This window comes from Erinaceus europaeus, chromosome 4 (genome assembly GCF_950295315.1).
Source record: "Erinaceus europaeus chromosome 4, mEriEur2.1, whole genome shotgun sequence".
Lineage (NCBI taxonomy): Eukaryota > Metazoa > Chordata > Mammalia > Eulipotyphla > Erinaceidae > Erinaceus > Erinaceus europaeus.
This window is the reverse complement of record NC_080165.1, coordinates 114,437,933-114,456,273: the sequence shown is the minus strand read 5'-3', so window position 1 is coordinate 114,456,273 and position 18,341 is coordinate 114,437,933. Positions and strand designations below refer to the sequence as shown.

At 40.2% G+C, this 18,341-nt stretch overlaps 1 protein-coding gene across 2 annotated transcripts in view; it reads right to left on the bottom strand.

Moving 5' to 3' along the window:
- Positions 1–17,370, bottom strand: part of MAP7 (microtubule associated protein 7) — a 188,627-nt gene extending 171,257 nt beyond the window's left edge. The window contains exon 1 of one of the 2 annotated variants that reach the window (XM_060190396.1): positions 16,907–17,370. In XM_060190396.1, the coding sequence (XP_060046379.1) occupies positions 16,907–16,973 (67 nt within the window). In that variant the 5' untranslated portion in view covers positions 16,974–17,370. Of the gene's footprint in view, positions 1–16,055; positions 16,393–16,906 lie in introns of those variants that run through there. The other variant, XM_060190394.1, reaches the window with a different exon arrangement.
- Between the last annotated feature and the right edge of the window lie 971 nt (positions 17,371–18,341).

Sequence of the window (18,341 nt, the reverse complement as noted above, 5' to 3'; positions counted from 1 at the left end):
AGGTCCCATGAGATAGAGCATATGTTCACGTTAGGGCAAAATACATACCTGAAAGCAAAAGTGCATGATAGTCTACAGTGAGTTTGTATATGCAGCAAGCAAGTAGAAAGACCTAAAAAGACACCATCATAAAATTCCTAATGAAAGTTACTACTTAGGGGCGGGCAGTAGTACAGCAGGTTAGGTGCACATGGCGCAAAGTACAAGGACCCGTGTAAGGAACCCCGCTGGAGCCCCCAGTTCCCCACCTGCAGGGGGGTCGCCTCACAAGCAGTGAAGCAGGTCAACAAGTGTCTAAAAAAAAAAGTTTCTACTTAGACTTAGATAACCTCCTCACCTACTTCCTATTACACTTCCCTCAGTCACTCCAAAGCTAACCTTATCAGAGTAAGGATTGCAAAAGCTGAATAAGGGCAAGAGACTGGCATACTTTAACGATGATTCTTAGTCACTATCAGGCCACCTCTTCAGGTGGGGCCCTAGTCGGGGAGTCCTGAGATTCCCAAACAGACATGATGGGCCTAGACCTTGAATAAATCCCTCTCTCCTTTGTGCCCCCCCCCCCCCCAAGGACCTTGCCCTCAACGTGGATCAACAACAGTAGAGAATGTTCCATCCTCTGAAGGGAGGATGGACAACATACTCTATCTTCCACCTGAGGAAGATGGGTCCTGAAATTGGGGCAGCTTGGAACGTTCCTACTCATGACCACAGAATGTGAGCTCAGATCTACAGAGATAGGCGGGCCCAACAGCCCCAAGGCAGCATGTAGATCTACAGGGATGCAGAGGTCACAAGGGCTTAAAGCTGAATAAGGGCCCCAATGTTCACCAATGTGTCCTGGAGCCCTGCTTCTCCAGAACCCTGCCCCACTAGGGAAAGGGAGAGACAGGCTGGGGGTATGGATTGACCCGTCACCATCCATGTTCAGCGAGGAAGCAATTACAGAAGCCAGACCTTCCACCTTCTGCACCCCATAATGACCCTGGGGTCCATACTCCCAGAGGGATAAAGAACAGAAAAGCTATCAGGGGAGAGGGGATGGGATATGGAGTTCTGGTGGTGGGAATTGTGTGGAGTTGTATGCCTCTTATCCTATGGTTTTTGTCAATGTTTCCTTTTTACAAATAAAAATTTTTTAAAAATACCATACTTACTTTGTAACATGTATGACCCACACTGCACTGAAAAAAGCTTTAGTGCTGTGGTGCCTTTCTCTCTCTTTTTATCTAAAAAGTTAACGTGGAGTGGTGAAACCCCAATGACAACAAGAACTTTACTTATAGTTATTGGTCAAAATGGCACTATTCTTGCACTGTAAACATAATAGGTTAGTAGGCCCTTAAGCAACTGCTATCCACACTCCAATGGCCTCCCAAACCTAATTCCACTCCTTTAGTATGCGAGAAGTTGTTGTTTGTCTTTCTGCACTGGCTACCTTGCATGTCTGGCCTAACTACAAATCTGGAGTTGGATGAAGACAAAGCATGAGTCAAACTTGCTGATCTGTAGAAGCAGCCTCGTGAATTGGCCTAGCTGTCACATTGTTATATAAAAGTCTAAACACATGTAGACACATGCATGTACACATACACCTTCAGTGTGTCTGTCCACATTTATGCTTCCTAAGTTTTTATTTTGTGGTCATAAAATGGGTAAATGACATAATCTATAAACAAATTCATGAATATACCCTACAAATACAACTGTGCTTAATCAGTGAGAAGCATGCCTAGAAAAGCTATCAGGGGAGAGGGGATGGGATATAGACTTCCGGTGGTGGGAATTGTGTGCAGTTGTATGACTCTTATCCTATGGTTTTGTCAGTGTTTACTTTTTTACCAATAAAAATTTTAAAAAATATACCACACTTTCTAAAAAAGCTTAGTGAGCTTTTACAAAAACATTAATGAAGTGGGAAAGAGCCTGACTGGTATGATTCAAGAATAGTAGCTGAAAACAGAAATTATCCCTGTGGGACTGAATGCCTAGTCACTGGTAAATTATAAGTTCTACATGCATTTAAGTTACATTTCATTGGGGCCCAGAAATATCAAAATGCTTTCTTACATTTCCATATCAGAGGTGATTAATTCTTCAAAACTGCTGGACTTCAATAATCTTTAAAATATTTAATAGTTCTGTTACAAGGCAAGGTGCAATTTATTTCTAGCAGGGGGGTTTAGAAATCTAGTTTAATGTACCTTAAAACTCATATGATTTGAAAATGTTGAAGCCTGTACAGTGTGAGGTGGAATCAAATAACCTCTGAGAACAGAGGGTCCCTAGAGTTAGTTCTTTGCCATTCACATTCTTTAAACCACCACTCCTTGCCCCCCCCCCACACACACATTTTCTAGAATGATGCCACTTACTGTTGGTTTCTGTGGCAATAAAGACATACATCCTGCCATCGTAAGGCATTAAGTGAAGCTTCCAAAAGGCTGTTGGACAAAGAAGTACTCCACAAAGAAAGACTGACTCTTTGAAATGAAAATAAAGGGAGTTGTTTGCTTTGATCCTTCTTTTTCTTCTTCTTCTTCTTCTATTTTTAATTTTATCACCTTTTGTTAACAGGCATATAAGAAAAACAGTAAATACTACTCTAGCAGTGGCATGCCATCAACTAAGTACTAGGTCCCTGCCGTGCCATTTAAAACATTTCTATAAATCTTCGCTGCATAGTGAATACTTATCTTTGCCAGCAGTCGTTTTCCCATGTCTGTTCCACTATAAACAAATTTTAAACCCTGAAGGTGCATATATCTGAATATAAGACATAAATCCTTAGTTTTCTATAAAACCTATTTTTAAATCTTACTTTTTTTTCTTTTTTTAATTTGCTTTTCCCCCTTTTGTTGTCCTTGTTTTATTGTTGTAGTTATTATTGTTGTTGTTGTTACTGATGTCGTCATTGTTGGATAGGACAGAGAAAAATGGAGAGAGGAGGGGAAGACGGGGGGGGGGGGGAGAGAAAGAGAGAGACCTCAGACCTGCTTCACCGCCTGTGAAGCGACTACCCTGCAGTTGGGGAGCTGAGGGCTCGAACCCAGATCCTTAAGCCCTTAAGCCAGTCCTTGTGCTTCATGCCACCTGCACTTAACCCGCTGCACTACTGCCCAACCCCCTAAATCTTAGACTTTTCTAGCTGAGTTGCAAATTGTTGTAAAATGCCACCTTAAATGTTAAGTAACATAGTATGTTATTAGATTCTTCCATTCACTATTCTCATTGATGATGAAAATGAAATAATGGTTTCAGCTAAAATAATTAATTTAGGGGAGATAAATATGAAGCACCTCTATTTGCACTTTAAACATAAACTGAAGACAATCCGATAGCTCACCTGGGTCAGTGCCTGCTTTGCCATGTGCATGACTCAGGTTTGGGTCCCTTTAGACACATCAGGATACTACAGCTCTGGGGGAAAGTTGAGCTGAGCTCTCTCTCTCTCCATCTGAAAAGGCTGGATGGGTGTGGTGAAGTACAACTGCACACACACAAAAGGAAGATATACCCAAGCTTTAGTAAATATAAGGAAGGAGGGCCCTTAGACACACATGTCAACACATAAGCACACACATGTCAACAGTGTGGTGAGGCAGTAAAAGTCCTAGCAGTGCACAGGCAGTATCAGCAGATGGGCAGCACGCTGAATAAAGGGAATGAAATTCTTTCTTTTCTGGACCTCAAATAACATGGTCTGAGTTAGAGATGTTGAAAGGGATGACAAATTAGAATGCATTAAAAAAAAAAAAAAATTCAAGCCAGGGCTTAGCCTTCAGATTATAGGTTGTAGCACAGAGAGATCATTTAAAAGAAGGTACATCTGTGGTGTAAATAACATTAAGATTTTGGAAAAATACAGTGACTGGATTAAAGGATATTTACTTTTGTGTATAGTTGTGGAAGCTACAACCAGGATAAGTGATTGGTAGTGACTAGAAGGTAGCAAACTATACTTTCCATCACTGGAAACAGCCAAGCACGAACAATAGTATGGGATGATGGCACTGGGTTTATACAGGTGGGATTTTTAGGTCTCTAGATTTTCTTCTCATCCTGTCTATATCTGACAAAAATGGAAAGTTGAGTTATAGATCCAGAAAAATAAAATGCCGACATGGAGAATTAAAAAAAAAAAAAAAAAAGCCCCAGAGAGTCCAAAAGCCCACCTTCTTGACTATATCTGTGCATTTACTTTTGTCAGCAACCCCTGAGTCATAATGTCTCACTCACTGGACTGGTGTGCTGCAGAGAACCAAGATTGACAGCTAGCTGACAGAAGCAGTAGAAGCTTCACCTTGTGTGGTCAGAAGAGGACCACACTATGATTCTGTACCGGCAGCTTAAAGATTTCCTCCACTGCTGCACTGACAACTTACTGAAAACCTTCTTTGTGATAAACTTGAGAAAAAGGGAAATAAAGATAAGATATATAGGTCTTCCTTCAACACAGATAGATCAAGACTATGTGACTTGAGAGAAATCTAAAGTGTTGTGTGTGAAGAGCAATATTTAAGACCAAATCCTGTTTATTATTTTATAAAGATTTCAAAAAGGGGCAGGGATACGTAGCATAATGGTTATGCAAAGAGGCATAACCTCTTGAGAATGCCTGAGGCTCCAAAATCCTAGGTTCAATCCCCTGTACCATGTACCATGATAAACCAGAATTGAGCAGTGCTCTGGTTAAAATAAATAAATAAATAAATAATAAGATTTCAAAAAGAAGGATAATCCTGGGAGTTGACAGTAGCACAGCGGGTTAAGCGAAGGTGGCGCAAAGCAGAATGACCAGTGTAAGGATCCCAGTTCAAGCCTCTGGCTCCCCACCAGCAGGGGAGTCACTTCACAAGTGGTGAAGCAGGTCTGCAGGTATCTTTCTCTCCCCCTCTCTGTCTTCCCCTCCTCTCTCCATTTCTCTCTGTCCTATCCAACAACAATGACATTAATAACTACAATAATAATGAAAAACAACAAGGGCAACAAAAGGGAAACTAAGTATATATACATATATAAAAGAAATGTTTAAAGAAAGATAATCCTAAATTAGTAAAACATGTTCAACATTCATTTCAAAATGCACTTAAAGTTTTCCCCAATAGTGTTACTTCTCTACTCTTTCCAACTTTGCTAAAACTTCCTGAAATTAAAACTGACATAAATTGAGTTTCTATAATGATTATTTATTAATGAGAGAGAGAGAGAGAACACATGTACTATGGAACACACACCAGTGCCTCACTCTGGCACATGCAATGGTGGGAGTTGAACCCAGGACCTTCAAGTTCAACACTATGCCACTTCCTAGGGTTCAAAATATATTTTTTTAATTAGGAATTAGTATCTTCTGTTTCTGCCTCAAGATTAAATCATTCAAGAAATCGGGTGGTAGCGCAGTGGGTTAAGCACACGTGGCACAAAGCTCAAGGACCAGTGCAAGGATCCCGATTGGAGCCCTGGCTCCCCACCTGCAGGGGAGTCACTTTACAAGTGGTGAAGCAGTTGTCTTTCTCTCCCCCTCTGTCTACCCCTCCTCTCTCCATTTCTCTCTGTCCTATCTAACAAGGACAACATCAATAACAATAATGACTACAACAAAAGGGAAAATAAATATAAAAACAAAAGGTTCAAGGCCTTGGACTACCTGTAGGGGGGAAGCTTCTCAAGCAGTGGAACAGTGCTGCAGGTCCGTCAGTCAGTCTATCTGTCTCTTTCTCTCTCCCCTTCCTTTTTATCTCCCCTTTCTCTTTCAATGTCTCTCTCTATACTAAATAAATAAAACATTAAAAAGGAGATATTTTTAGTCTTTCATGAAAATGTTTTCCATAATTTTGTGAAAACACTTGATTTCCTGAAGGTCAGTTTTTTGTTGTTGTTGTTATTGTTTTTTACCAGAGCACTACTCAGCTCTGGCTTATGACAGTGCAGGGAATTGAACCTGGGACTTGACAGCGCCTCAGGCGTGAGAGTCTGTTTGCATAACCATATCTACTCCCCACCCCCGCCCTCAGTTAAAGTTCTTTTTTTAAAAAAAATATTTTATTTATTTATTAATGAGAAAGATAGGAGGAGAGAGAAAGAACCAGACATCACTCTGGTACATGTACTGCCAGGAATCAAACTCAGGACCTCAAGCTTGAGAGTCCAAAGCCTTATCACACTGCGTCACCTCTGGACTGCCAGGTAAAGTTCTTCAGAGAAAAAGAAACATAGTATTTTTGGTTCTTATCTCTGAAGAAAAACCTTACTTATATCTAGAGATTCTTTAAGGGATAATAGCTGCTACAACTATGAAGACCAGCAAATCCAAAACTTGAAGTGCAGGCCAGCAGGCTGGAAATCCAGGCAGTATTTTGGTCTTGTGGCCAAAGTCCCTCTTCTCTAGAAAACCTCAGTGTTTGAACTTGTCTTTTAATTCACCAAATCAGATCCCCTATGTTATCAAGGAAAAAAATACTTTCCTTTGTTAAAAGTTGACTGACTTTAATGTTACTCATATCTATGAATATCTTCACTTGACCAAACAACTGAGTAAAGCAGTTTGGTCAAGCTGACATATAAAATTAACCATCATGGTAAATGACCCCAGACAGAAAAACACTCTCCATTCTCCCATATTAAAATCAACATGCTACAATGAAAACATACTATTCAAAAGTCACATTCTATTTATGATCACAATTCCTCACTGATTAGAATGGACACTGTTTATCCAATTTATTGTTCAATACTGCACTGCTATCTTAAAATCATCTTCATACAGATAGGTTCAGGGCATCTCAAAATCATTTTATTTTCATTAATGATCTCTCATTAAGAATCTGATAAGAGGTCAGCTTCAAAGTATTATCAAGTAAACTCTTTTTTTTAATATTTATTTATTTTCCCTTTTGTTGCCCTTGTTGTTTTTCATTGTTATTGTAGTTATTGTTGTTGTTGTTATTGATATCGTTGTTGGATAGGACAGAGAGAACCGGGATCCTTATGCTGGTCTTTGTGCTTTGTGCCACCTGCGCTTAACCACTCAAGTAAATTCTATCTATCATTGTAAGAATGAAAGCAGACTGATTATCTCAATACCAAATGATTTTAGAAAGTACAGATGTACAGACTTTTTAATCCCCCACTGTTGTCATGAAATACTCCCACTGTCTCAATTAGAAGAATTAAAGTAGAAAAGTTTGTGAATGGTATAATACTGGATAAAACTTTCTTTTATGAGAGGACTATGAAGATTTGTTATATAAAACTTCTTGTTATTAAGGTTTGTTAACTAGGACATACTCTGACAAAGAAGAAAAAAAACATACAATTCTGACATAGTTCTGAAATCAGCCTACAAGAAGGAAATGCCGAACAGAAGAAACGCTAAATTAGTTAATATAAGTGGGCAAGTTTGAAGTTTTATTATCTTCATTCAGTTATGGCACACACTGAAAAGGATTAGCACATCCACTGTAATTGTCAGTAACCAACCAGAACACCAAAAGCTTTAAGCTAATTATACAGATAGAAGTATACTTAGGATTAAGTACTAAACCCTGAAGTTTTTAATATTTGCAACTGCTAGCAAAAAAAAAAAACCTCTAATGCATCAATAACTGTTTTTAGAAAAGATATGAAGTATTAATTTCCATGAAGTACATATTACTAAGCAACCCAGTGCATTTTCTTTTAAATAAACACAATTATTCTTACTCCTATCTGACTCAGGGTCATCAAGATTTTAGGATACATTTTATAGACAGAAATAACATCCATCCCAAATTTCTCAACTTATTTTTAGTGCTTTCTACTGTAGAACCATATGTATTTTTTACCTTCACTTAGTTCCTGCCTTAGACTTACACAAAGTTACTTTACAAAAGTACAGGCACAGAGATCACTTTGGCAACTAAACAAAGATACAAAACCAAAATTGAATATTTAACATTTTGCCAAAATATAAACACACATACACAAAAGTGCACAAGTATATGAATATAAATATGCATAAAATTCTTTTAAAGTACATTCTTATCCATGTTCACATTTATATTCCTTCAAGATATATCGAGTGCAAAATAAGACACAAATTGAGGAAACTCATTGTCATGGGGCAATAACTGTTAAGATTTATCAGTGGTACAACTGACACCTTCAAGTTAAATTTACTACTAATAAGAAAGTCACATTGGAGAGCACTAAGTAGGAAATGAATTCAGATGAGTTTTTTTTTTTTTTTTTAATCTTGTCTGTACATTGGAACCACATGAGGAGGTGGGGGAAAAAGCATATTGCCATCTGGGTCCCACTCTAGAGATGCTGAGGTAACTGCCTAGGGTACAGTCCAGGCATCAGGATATTTAAAGGCACCTAGATAACTTTAATCCACTACCAGTATTAATAACCAATAATGCTCTAGCACATTGCTTCAGAAATCATTGCAACAACATAACCTATGGCTAATGAGCGAGCTGTATTTAAATAAACCCACCAGAGGTGTCATTATACTAATTGACAACATCTACCATGAATAGAAACTAATCTAGCTGGAATGCAGGAAGTAGGCAACAGGTTGTTTGGTTTATCTGCCATGCTAAAATGTCAAATCTGAAGCTTCTAAGAACCAGAAGCCTGGATTAAAATCGTGACATATAGTCAGGTATTTTTGCTAGGGCTAATTATTATGCATGTTACTGCTACCCAAGTAGATCTTAGGTTGGGGAACAGAGACTGTAAAAAAAGAGGGCACTTTATTTTAAAGATAAGAAAGAAAAACTTATTTCCTAGAATTTCACATTGGGATTTAAATTCATCCTAAAATATAGTCCTTCACCTGTCTTCAACAAAGTTCCAGAAATACAAGATATATATATATATATATATATATATATATATATATATATATATATAGTTATTCCATAGTAAAGATTAGTTCTCTTCACCAAGAAAAAAAAGTCTGGGGAGCTGGGCAGTAACACAGTGGGTTAAGCCCACATGGTGCAAAGCACAAGGACCGATTTGGCTCCCAGTTCAAGCCCCCAGCTCCCCACCTGCAGGGGAGTCACTTCACAGGCAGTGAAGCAGGTCTGCAAGTGTCTTATCTTTCTCTCCTCTCTATCTTCCCCTCCTCTCTCAATTTCTCTCTGTCTTATCCAACAACAACAGCTATAACAACTACAAGGGCAACAAATTAGGAAAAATGGCCTCCAGGAACAGTGGGTTAAGATAACCCAAATAATACTACTATAAGTTTATATTTATATGATTTTGCATAGTGCTGTTTAAAAACTCTAAATGTATTTCTTCTTAGCGTCCTTTCTGCTTTATTTTGAATCTCTAACTTCATCCATGTTGCCTGGTCAGTTGTATTGGTTGTCCCTGACATTTTCTCATAAATTACTTTCATAGCTGTTTCTGTAGTGTGCCCAAGGGTAAGAAACTATAGAATGCTGTGAAGTGTTACTATCAGAAATATATTGTTTTTCAAATTAAAAAACCAAAATATCACTTTTTCCAATTAAAACATCAAAATGGCACCTGACAAAACAGAATTTTATAAATTCCCAACTGGCTATTTCTCAGTTGGAAACTCAGGCATCAAAGTTCGACATCCTCGAGGAAACACTCATGAAAGACATGTCTCTGATATCTGATTACTGTAAAAAATGGCGACTAATCCCTAGCACTGCAAAAACGATATCATCTGTTTTCCATCTACACCATGCCTCGGCCTCGCGTGAGCTTAATGTGCAGCTTGGCGATACGAGAATCCGGCATGAAGCCCAGCCAGTCTATCTTGGCGTTACTCTCGATCGCACTCTGTCATTTCACAAACATCTCATAAAAACTGCAGCAAAGGTGGGCGCGAGGAATAACATCATTGCAAGACTGGCCAGCTCCTCATGGGGCGCGAGCGCTTCCACACTACGATCATCAACTCTGGCATTATGCTATTCCACTGCAGAATACTGTGCCCCAGTATGGTTCCGTAGCCCCCATGTCCACTTGGTCGATTCCAAATTATATTCCTCCATGAGGATAATTTCTGGAACCATCCGTTCCACCCCGGTTCCATGGCTGCCAGTTCTTAGCAACATCGCCCCGCCAGATATTCGTCGGGATGTGGCATCATCTAAGTTCATTTCCCACGTCTATGCTTGACCGGACCTGCCAATATACGCGGATATCTTCGCCCACCCTGTCCAACGCTTGACGTCTCATCACCCAATCTGGTCCCCTATGCCTACACTGAACTTCTCTGTTCCAGTCTCTTGGAAACAGAGTTGGCAGTCAGCTGAGGTCAAGAACAAACACCTCATCACAGACCCCTGCAAGCGTCAACCCGGCTTTGACCTAGCACGTTATGATTGGGCCCTCCTCAATCGCTATCAAACAGGCCATGGCCGGTGCGCCGCTATGTTCCATCGCTGGGGAGCCAGAGACGACCCGAGCTGCCCCTGCGGCTACAGACAGACTATGACCCACATAGTCAAAGACTGCCACCTCTCCAGATTCAAAGGAGGTCTCGAAATTTTACATCAGGCTCAACCTGACGCTGTTGACTGGCTACGGAAGAAGGGCAAATGCTAGAAGAAGTTGGAAATGATGCTAAGGAGAACAGTAGTATTTGATGAACAGGAGAAAAATATCTGGTACCACCTAAATTTGTGGCTATTTCAGAGCACTGCAAGAATGGAGGCATTAAAGAGACAGAAAGATCTTCAGGAGAAGTAGATATACTTTATTGGATATTACAGAGGAAAATAAGCCCAAGTTTCCACACAAATCTAGCATGTCAAACTTTAGACCACACTCAGTAGTTAAATGTCTAGTGATAGGTTATCAAATACTTTTACAAAGCACTGTAGTTATATTTTAGTGCCCAAGAACTGCTACAATTCAGTGTCACAATGTGTAAATTCCTGTTGACACAGTTTGACCAGGGCTATAAAATAAATTATATGAGCAATATTTCCAGCTTTCTAACTGAAAAAAAAAAGTCTTATTTTCCATTTTTTGAAAAACTGTATTGCAAAGGATTAGCACATAATCATTAAGGAGGAGAAGAGAAAATGGCATGGAATGTGCTATATAATGGCAATTCTATTCCTAGTCGACTTTTGAATGCAGATTCTACAGGAAAAAAAATACTATAAAAAAAGAATAAAATAACCTAGTGATGTGAGAGCCAAATAAAAACATTAAACCTGGGTTCTAGAATCAGGGGTACTATTGGGTTGTTGGAAAAGTCAAGACATTTTTTCTATGCAAAAATGCATCATGACTTTTCCAACAGCCCAGTACCTCCATCTCAAGCAAGCCCCATTCAGCTCCCAGAAGGTCAATACTTTGAAGTGACTGCGTTGTTTTACCCAAAGAACCATGCAGAGTGACTGCAAATTAAAAACAAGATAAAACCTAACAACATCAAGTGTTAGCAAGGATGTATAGCAACTAGAATATATATTTATTTCTTGTAGGAATGCAACATTGCATAGGCTCGAGTTAATTTTTTGGTAGTTTTACATATTAGTAAAATCCTAAAAGTCACTATACTTCTTCTACAATCAAACTTTCAACATTCATGGGTACAGAAGTACCTAATTAGTATACTTCAATCAAGATAGGTTATTTTTAAAGAATTACCAATAGTTTCCCATAGCATAGTATACTAACCTTAGTTTGACCTTTATTCACCCTACAATTTTGTAACAATGTATACCATCATCCCCAGTTTTCTAGACTCTTTTGTGTTAAACATCACACATGAGTCAATATGACTACAATATTGCTTTTTTTTTAAATAGCTGTATATCTCTCTCCCTTTCTGTCAACCAATTTCATGTATCATTGATCTATTTTTTTTTAATTAAAAAAAAAATCTATTCTTATTTTCAGTAAGTCTTCCCTGATGATCACAGTTGAGAATAATTCTTTCTTCACTTAACTCTTCACAACCTATAGTTATTTGTGGGTTTTGTTTTGTTTACATGATCTCCAACAACCATGTCTGTCAACCTTCCAGCCACCATGATGTTTTATATACAGAAAGTACTTATTGTTATTTAAGCCACATTAAAATTTTATTTATTTTTTTTATTTAAGAGAGGAGAGAACCAGAGCATCACTGTGGCACATGCAGTGCCAGCGATCAAACTCAAGACCTTATGCTTGAGAGTCTAACTTTGTATCCAGTATGCTATTTTTACATCAATATTGAAAACTAAGTAAAATAATTCCTTTCAGGTGATTATCTTTCATGTATCAGAAGGCACAAGTGTTAGACTATTCTAGAAAGCATACTTATATAAATTCATATCTCATACACAGACCTAACTAATGACATAATAAAGGCATGTTCCTGAGCACAACTGCCTACTCTAATAGGACTTCCCTCTTCTTAGCAAGATGTGAAGGAAACAGGCAGTCACACACTATGAGAAAAATAGTTACAGAGCTACCTCAATAAAGCATTACTAGCTTTCTTAATCTCAGTTTCAAAAGGGACACATTTAATGCCAAATTGTAGCTTGTCTCTCTATCATACAGTTTTATATGCAGGTATTTGTAGACTTTAGAGCCAAGTGATACTTAAAAAATGATTTTTCACTTTGGAAAAATGCAGTGAAGTGTCATGACCAAAATCACAAAGAAAGGTCAAGTTTTTCCACAAAATTTGCTGTTTATGAGAATAAAAAAAAAGTCCAATTTCAGTTCTAACACATTTCCCCAAAATGAATAAACAATAGGAATTACAGTTATAGATACTGACTTATTTCCTGTACATGGAATTGTCTTGTAAATTAGTAAGAAGTAGTTTTAAAGTTGGCCATAAGTCAGAAGATTTTCTTTTTTTTTTTTCCTTTTCTTTTTAAGAATTCATCAAATCAGGAAACTGTGTTTGCTCTCTTCCACAGTTCTTAGACATGAGCATAATAAGATTAATTATATAAAACTTGGGCAGAGGCAGTTCTGTAAATGTCAACCTATATCACTGTGGAAAGTAACAGCCTGAAAAAGGACTTGACTTCCTCTAGTGGCAAAACTAAAAACTTGCTTCCAAATCAATTATTTTTTTCAGTTCTCACTTACCTTTCGTTACTGAAAAATATACTCAAAGTAGTGTCTCAGAAGAAGGGAATATAAAACAACACTTTAGTCACAAAGTATATGATTTGGTTACCTTTGGGTAAAAAAAGAAATACATGTTGATAGAACTATGATTTTTAAATGATGGATTTGCATAGTGCTTTTCAATATTATTTTTCTTTTAAACACAGAACACTTTGCAAATTTGTATGTAATTCTTGCACAAAGGCCACGCTCATCTTTTTGGATTATGATAATCTTCTCTGTAATGTTTCAAAGCAAGCACAAAATATTATTTTTCTTTTAATTATATTTATTTGTTTATTGGATAAAGACAGAAACCCAGAGAGAAAGGGAAAATAAGGAGAGAGAGAGAGAGAGAGCCGCAGCACTACTTCACCACTTGCAATGCTTTCCCCCTGTACGTGGGGACTGGGGGCTTGAACCTGGGTCCTTGTGCGCTCAACCATGTGCGCCACCACCTGGCCCCAAGCACAAAATATTCTTTTTTCCCCTTTGTTGCTCTTGTTATCGTTGTTGTGTTGTTGTTGTTGTTGTTGTTGGATAGGACAGAGATGAATCAAGAGAGGAGGGGAAGACACAGAGGGGAGAGAAAAACAGACACCTGCAGACCTGCTTCGCCTCCTGTGAAGCAAGCTCCCTGAAGGTGGGGAGCCAGGGGCTCGAACCCGGATCCTAATGCCGGTCTGTGCGTTTTGCACCATGTGCGCTTAACCTGCTGTGCCACTGCCTGGCTCCCAAGCACAAAATATTCTTTACAAGTATTTCATAAGTAACATAGCACCAATTTCAATCTATTTTTAATAAGCACACATGCACATATATAATGATGAAGAAATTAAAGATGTTACTTTCATAACAAACTGAAGCTCTAATCTGCATTGCCTTAAAATTACACCATAATCTTTACACCATAATCTCTATAGAGACACAAAAACTAGGAAACACATTTAAAAACTCTTTGCCTCTCAATAATCATATCTAAAAATAAAATAAAACCTTCAACAGATGCTGCCATTTTTTGGTGACAATTTTTACCTCTTGAAGGCAATAAAAGATAGAAGCCCACACTTCCCCTAAAATAACACACCACTACATAAACATGTGGTTGTTAAAAAAAAAAGTGACAAGTAGCATTTGGATGTGTATGATGTAAAAAATGTCCATAGAAATAAATGAGTGTGCTAAATCCTTATACTCAAACATAGGTCATATATATTTGAATATATAAAAACTCAAGTTTGCTAAAAATTGAAGCAACCCTCACCATTCACTCAACATATATATATCCAAATTGAAAAATATATATATATACATATATATATATATATCTTCATTTTTTTTTAGCACCTGCTCATATAGACGTTCCCGGGCACTAAGAACATTAATAGTAACCAGGGTTAGGAAAATAAAAAATGTGATCCAGAAATGAGTGTTAATTAGATTATGAAATATAACTATTCAAAAGATATATAAAAATCCAATCATTAGAAACTAAAGTTTTCTATGAGAGATAAAAAATAATCTCCATAAAAGAAAATATACCACAGATAATATAATGACATGGCTGACTTGTACATTAATTGTTAGAAGCATGACCAGTTAGTTAAGATGCTCAGGCACTGAGTAGGCTAGTTAGTCTAAAACCATACCACACTGAACGTGCCCAATCTTGTCTCAAAATACTAGTTTATAATTCACATATGTGAACAAGCTGCTCATATTCAGATTCTAAGAAGTGCTTGCTTTTGTGACAATAAATTGGTATGTACTGATTTACCAATTTTGTTTCAGAAGTACTTTGTGGCTATTACATGTATTTCTATTCACAGCTAAGTATGCTTCTTCTTCTATGCTGCTCTTGATTAAGAGAGACCTGTCCTGGCATCTGGCTCATCAAGTTCCCTAAAATAATTACAAAGGCATGTGTCCTCTTAGCCACCCATTCCAGAGCCCCAAACCCAAATAAAGAACACCAAACTTTCAAACACATTAAAGTAAACCACCTCACCAGAAGTAATTCGACTTCAGTGTAAACAAGTTCAAGACAAATTGTCAGTCTGGCTGAAAGGATTCAGTCTTTAGAGGTCAGGTGGCCAAACTCTCTTTTACAGATACATAATTTGAAAACAGTTAGAGCTTGGCTGGCCCTTTCATATTAAAATAAGCATATCATCTAAATCAACTTGTATTCTTGAGGGAGGTTGTTATTCGTAAATGTATAAAGTTGTTAACTCAAGACAGCACTAGTTTTTAAATTTTTTTTTACATTCAACAGTAAATACAATGGTTTGTACCTGCATAACATTTCTCAGTTTTCCACATAATATAGCCCCCTCTGTCATCCTTTTCCAGGACCCGTAGTCTCCCCACCCACCCACCCTAGAGTCTTTTACTTTCGTGCAATACACCAGCAGCACTATTTTTTATGACAGAGGTAGAGAAGGGGAGGGGGAGAAAGAGAGGAAAGGCACTACTACAGCACATATATTTTTTTTTTGGTTTTGTTTTCATTCTGGTGGGAGCCAGGCTCCAAAACGGGTAGTGCACATGGCAAAGTAGCAGGCACAGTCCAAGTGAGCTGTTCCGGTGGCCCAAAATAAACTGTTTTTGGTTAGTCTGCAACTTAAATTCCTTTTTAAAACTAATTAACCGCTTCACACACACCCCCTTCCAAATGTAGGGAAGTACCAGAAAGAGTTTACCAGTCAAAATAAAGTAAAATAAAATAAAGAAGAAGGAACTTGGAGAGGGACGAATTTACAAAGCATTTTTCGGGAAGAAACTACCACCCGGGTGGGGGTGGCGGAGGTGAAGGCGGCTGCAATCGCCTTTATATACTTGGCAGGAGGCGACAGGAAATGTGCTGCTAATCTGGCAGAAGTAAATTCCAGTCCCATAGTGCGCCAGAGGGATCTGGGGGCAAATAACAGATTCTCATCATACAGGCTTACCGAGCAGAGCTAACATTGCTTCCTTAGGTTGGCTGGTGCACGACTCAAAACACTGACTCCGAGGACTCTTTCTAGTAAATGCATCGGGGCTCATCTAGCCGCGTCCTGCATACCTCCACTATCCTGCAACCCGCCGCCGGCGCCTGGGGCCCGGATCTAAGTCCGCTCGGGAGCAGGAGACGACCGCGAGCAGCCGGACGGCCGGCGGCCGCCACTCTGCCACCTCCCTCACACCGAAGCGCACGGCTGCGCCACCGACGTCTGGCAACTCGGGCACCAAGCGTGTCGTGACCCGGGAGGAAAGGAAGGAGAGAAAGAGGGAGGGAGGAAAGAAAGAGAAAGGGGGGGGGGGAGAGAGATGGAAGGAAGGAAAGAAAGAAGGGAGGGAGGACACAGAAACAGCTAATTATGGCAGTAGCGCCTGGCCGAGGGTTTCTCGGCTGGTGGCTGAGGTTTTGGAGTGTGGGATATGGTTTCCCCATTCAACTGAACAAGACCCAGGTCGGCAGGTGGGAGGAGAGCAGCCGGTGCTTTTCCACTTCCTCCTCCCGCCCAAGCTCCCTGGCGTGTTTCCACCTGTTGTGGGAAAGTGGGAGCAGAGCTTCGCGGGGAGACCGCATCTGGGGTCGACGGTCCGCGACTGGGGAGGGTGTGCGGGGGACGGGCGTGCTCGGGCCGGGTGAGCAGAGCCGAGCTCCGGCCGGGGACTCTGGGCCGCAGCCCCAGGGGCCCGGGAAAGATCAGCCGGCGCCCCCGCGCGACCCCACACGCCTCCCCCTGCCCGCCCCTCAAGCATCGCTGCCCCCCAGCGGGTCCCGTGGGACGCCCGCTCGCTCCTGCTGTGCAGTCACCTGTTTGACTCTGCGCCGCGCCGTCGCCGCCCCTGTGGCTGTCGCCGCCAGCTCCGAGCTCCGCCATGGTGCTCCGATGACGCGCCCGGAGAGCCGCTCCGCCCTCTTTCTCCGCTCGGCTCCCACCGGTACCCCCGCCTCCCGGGCCCGCGGCCCAGACAGGTGAGCGCCCGTGGAGTAGGAGGGCAGAGCAGCAGGAGGAGGGAGCTGAGAGCAAGAGCGGGCGCGCTGGACCGGACGCGGGCGCGCCCTCTGGCGGGCAGGTGCAGCGTGGCAGGAGCTTCGACGGACGCTGCTGGGTCTCGGCCGCGGCGGAAGGAACCGGGTGGAACCCGCCACCTAGAAGCTTCAGGCCCAGGCTGCTGCTGACTGGTCCAGGTCTGGAGGGAGGGAGCTCGGCGATGTTTGGTGGCTTTTTAGATTGGCATGGCCCGGAATGAAGCGACGGTGTCTTCGGGTCGTTCTGATTCCAGCTCAACTGTGAAACAGACGGAGCAGTTTTGGCTTCCTTGGGGTTGGAGTTCATGGTGACAAACACAATATATGATGCCACGTGGAAAGCCGAAGTACATGGGCTGGATTCCACGTTGGGAGCTAGTCTTATTCTGTGTTTTAGGACAGACACCTCTGCTGACCTCACTTTTCACTGGCCTTTGTTACCTTAGGAGCCCCGGGGCACACAATTTAGTGAACAACCTGTGTTCAATGTTGTGACTTTTCTTACTCTTGATTTCCTATTAGTAAGTGCCCTGTGACTTTTGGCTTGCTCAGGGAGGTCAGTGGAGAAAAGAAAAACATAAGACAACATTAAAAAACAAACAAGCAAACAAAAACATTGGCTGGGCATAAGCCAGCTTTTGCTCTAACAGGCAAAGGATAGGCAAAAAAGGAAAACAAACAAAACAACCGAGGAAAATGTAGCCTACATAAATTGAAACATAAAAGAACTTGAGCAGCTACCACCTCTGATTGTTATACAGAAATTCACTCCCACATTAAAAAAAAAAAAAAAAAAAAAAAAGCAAAACTCCCAACAGTTTAAAACCCTCCAAAGGGATATGGCTGAGCTGCTGCAGTACAGCCCTTGTATGCATTGGATAAACACAACATGCTAAAGATACGTTCTTGTCTTTTTCTCTCTGCATCAGGCTCTCTCATAAAAACACATAAAAACTGAAAAACACCCCTCCCCTAAGAACTTCAGTAGAATGTTTGGGGCACTATTAAATGCTGTAATTCTTGCCAAAATATCAGTTCTCATTATCATTATTGCTTACAAAGCCTGCCATTTTGAGCCCAGGAGTGGACTGGTGGTATTTATGTTTTAAAATTCAGTTTACAAATTTACTGGCTAGAGATTTTTTTTTTCTACAAGACAATTCTGCTATAGTTTGTAGTTAAGACTTTTTTCATTACTGCCATTTCTACAATGGAT